The sequence below is a fragment of the Suricata suricatta genome, chromosome 6 (assembly GCF_006229205.1).
Source record: "Suricata suricatta isolate VVHF042 chromosome 6, meerkat_22Aug2017_6uvM2_HiC, whole genome shotgun sequence".
NCBI lineage: Eukaryota > Metazoa > Chordata > Mammalia > Carnivora > Herpestidae > Suricata > Suricata suricatta.
In genome coordinates, this window is record NC_043705.1 from 2,703,946 (window position 1) to 2,707,960 (window position 4,015).

A 4,015-nucleotide genomic window follows, 5' to 3' on the forward strand; every position below is an offset into this window, starting at 1 on the left:
AGTTCCTTATGGTTATTCTTAAATTTTGTTAATATTGAATGCTCTCATCTTGAGTGAACTAGTATATACAGTTGTTAGATATTCTTGTTGGAGTGTTCCTTTTGTGATTATATAGTAACCCTTTGTTGTTTCTTCTTACATTATTTATTTTAAAGTCTAGTTTCTCTTACGGTAAGAAAAGCAGACAAGGCAAGGGTGCCTAGGTGCTTGGTCAGTTAAGTGTCTGACTCTTGGTTTTGGCTCAGATCATGATCCTGTAGCATTGTGAGTTTAAGCCCTAGATTGGGCTCTGTGCTGGCAGCAGAGAATCTACTTGGGATTATCTTTCTCCTCTCTTTCTGCTTCTCCAGTACTTTTTTATTCTCTTTTTCTATGAAAATAAATAAATAAAATTTAAAAAAAAAACAAGAAAAAACAGACAAAAACAGTTCAAAAATATAGGACAATAAACCTGATAAACATAGTTGCAAAAAATGAAAGAAAGAAAGAGAGAGAGAAAGAAAGGGAGAAAGAAACAAAAAGAATGTAAATTCTTCTGTTTTAGGTTATAATGATCTGAGTATATGTATTAAGTCCATCTGGTCTAGTGTTTCATCAAAGTCATTGAGTCTTTGTTGATTTTTGGCCTAGATGATCTCTTCATTTATGTAAGTTGGCGGTTAATGTCCTCTATTATTATTGTATTGAATACATCAGACTTATAAGATTTGCATGGTAAATAACCAATGAAATCAAAGAATGACCTACAAAAAGGGATAAAATATTTGCATATCAAGTATCTGATATCCAAAATAGATACAGAATTCATAAAACTCAAAACAAAAAAATAAATCCACTTGCAAAATGGACAGTGGAATTGAGTAGACACATTGCCAAATAAAATATTAACAACACTTTCAAAAGTGTATTACAATGACCATGCACCATGATCAAGTGGAATTTATTCCAGGGAGGCAAGAATGCTCATCATCAACTAATCAATCAATGTGATACACCACATTAACACAATGAAGAATAAACATCATATGATTATTTAAATACATGCAGAAATAAATAATTGACAAAAAATCAACATCCATTCATGATAAAAATTCAATAAATTTGGTAAGAAGGAAGACTCCTGTAAGTAATAAAGGCTATATATATATATATATATTACAAGGCTTCGGCTAACATCATATTCACCACTCTCACCACTTTTATTCAACATGAACTGGCAATCTTACACAAAGAAATTAGGCAAGAAAAAATCAAAGGTATCTAAATCAGAAAGGAAACACACTTTCATTATTTGCAAATAACATAGTGTAAAAAACTCTAAAGATTATACATACATTGGTAGAACCAATTATTAAGTTCAGCATACCTACAGCACACAGTATATGAAATTTTGTTGGGTTTCTATACCTTAACAATGACCTGTCAGAGAGTGAAATTAATAAAACAATTTCACAAGTGCATCAACAAGAATAAAATATCTAGAATAAATTTAACCAAGGACCTGAAAGACTCGCATACTGAAAACTATGACCTTTATATAAGAAGTAAACCAAGCACAAAATTATTCTGTATTCAAAGTTTGTAAGTATTATTATTGTTAAAATGCCCATGCTACGCAAAACAATCTATACATGCAATGCAATTATTTTCAAAATGTCAGTGCTTCATTTGATAGTGGATTTCTGGGATTTTATTTGGAGATGCTAGCCATCTTTATAACTTTGATATTAAAAGAAAAAGATTCTATTTTTATATAGCTGACTTAAATGTCATCAGAAATGCAAATAAAATTTTAGATGTAGAGAATTATTTGGGCTTTTATTCATAACAGCAATAAACTAGAAATAATCACTTTATAAGAGTAGGTTGAGGGCTATGAATATATCAACAGCATTTTGATGTATCAGTAGACTTTTGTATTATATAGTGAAGTATATATTTTTAATAAATTATATTAACTTACATATGACATTGAAATATCTGAGCACATGATAGGGAAATTCAATACCAAATAAAAAATTGATTTATTAATCAGTTAATAAATCCAATATTCAGTATTTATGTCTTTATGTTTAGAGTAACTAAAAGTGTCCTTTCAAGCCATATAAACTATATTTTAATTATTTAAGTTTATTAAATAATTTGTCAGTATACAGCTGTAGGTACAGTGTTATACTTAACAATTATTTTTTGGTCAACATCAAGGTTATAAAAATGGTCAGCATCTCCAAATAAAATCACAGAAATCCACTATCAAAGGAAACATGCATTTATTAATTTGATTCAACTAACAAAATCATAAGAGTTCCAGAATTGTTTGTAATGTAGTCACTCATGTGTACTCAACAGAACTAATCTCCTTGTTTGTTAGGTTGGTTAAATCTTTCGTTTTTGTTTACTTTAACTTAGAGTCATCAAATTTTACTATGGATTACAAACAAGAATTACACACAAAGAATTCTGTTTCATTCAGTATTTACTAGGAGAAAATATTTAGTAAAAGGGAGATGAAGGTGAACACATACCCGGAAAAAAAAGCATTCCAGTGAGAGGAAGCATCAAGAACAAGCTGTATTTGTGACCGGAACCCTGTGAACACTACATTTGAGTGGGGCAATTCAAATCTGAGAAGCACGAATGATGAAAAACAATGGAAAACACACGGTTTGGCTTACCTTGTGTGACCCAATGAGACATTAGTGTTGGTTCTACCCTTAGCTTTAAGTCTAGAATGAACTGAATGAAGGAGAGGGAAGAAGCCAGGACACAATGTCTCTGCTGGGGCAACAGTGACAGGTGATAAAGTTATCATTCTGGTTGATGGCATTGTAAATTGTAGGAAGTGGTCAGTTCCTCAGTATATTTTTAAGAAACGGAGAAAATTATAGCTTAATTAATGAATATGGCTGAAAGAGAGAGTAAATGAATCCAAAATCACACCAAGTAACACTCAGAACTACTGGAAGAATAAAGTGAATGTAAAGCAGAAAAAATTGAGTTCAATACCAGGGAAACCTGAAAGTTTAAATTAAATAATTGTAAAATGAGTGCATAATCATATGAAGGTATCATATATTTTCAAAATAAATACAAAAAAAACGAGTATTTTGCTTAAATATTCTCTCCTCAAATCTGGTTTAAATATCCTCAAGAAATAATGTGTTTTAAATTATAACATTAAAATGACACAGAGATAAAAGATTACCTATATTCTAAGTTTTTACCATCCTAGTCCACTACATAAGTAAGAGAGTTAAATTTTGCCCTAGTACTTCATAAGGCAAAAAATTACTGAAGTTTGTCAACTTGCAAAGGGAAATGGAGGTACATCTTGGAAATAAGTATTGCCAATAAAATTGTTCATTTTAATGTAAGTGTACATAATTAAATTTAAAACGATGTTCTGAACAGTTTCCCACCTATCAGTTTACCCAAGGCCATGTGCACATCGCAGTTTCGCAGGCTGTAGATGACAGGATTCATAATGGGAGGTAACACCGTGTAAAGCACAGATATCAATACTTTCACTGAAGATGAAGATTTAAAATTTGTAGCTAAAGACGTGATACTCCCAGAAAAGAGAAACAGTGTCACCACAGTGAGGTGGGGCAGGCAGGTGGACAGACTTCTCAACCTTCCTTTGGCAAATGGGATTCTTAGAACAGTTGAAAAAATGTGAACATAGGATACAATCAATAAAATAAAACATATAAACACAAAACAACAACTACCAATTATAAATGCATATTCTAGGGTTTTCTGTCCAGAACAAGCAAGTGTGAGCAATGATGAGACATCACAAAAGAATTGGTGCACGATGTTGGGACCACAAAAACGAACAGAAAATGTGCCAGCAACATGAATGGATCCATAGACACACCCACAAAACCATGATGCTGTCACCATCTGCACACAGGCACCTCTATTCATGATGATCTCATAGTGCAGAGGACAGCAGATGGCAGCATAACGGTCATAGGACATCACTAGAAGGAGGGCATACTCTGTGCCAGCA

At 32.1% G+C, this 4,015-nt stretch overlaps 1 protein-coding gene across 1 annotated transcript in view; it reads right to left on the reverse strand.

Annotated features, from left to right (window-relative positions):
* Nucleotides 1-4,015, reverse strand: part of LOC115294075 (olfactory receptor 14A16-like) — a 20,701-nt gene that overhangs the window by 11,497 nt on the left and 5,189 nt on the right. Inside the window, exon 2 of the mRNA XM_029941779.1 lies at nt 3,420-4,015. Coding sequence (XP_029797639.1) covers nt 3,420-4,015 — 596 coding nt within the window. The remainder of the gene's footprint in view (nt 1-3,419) is intronic.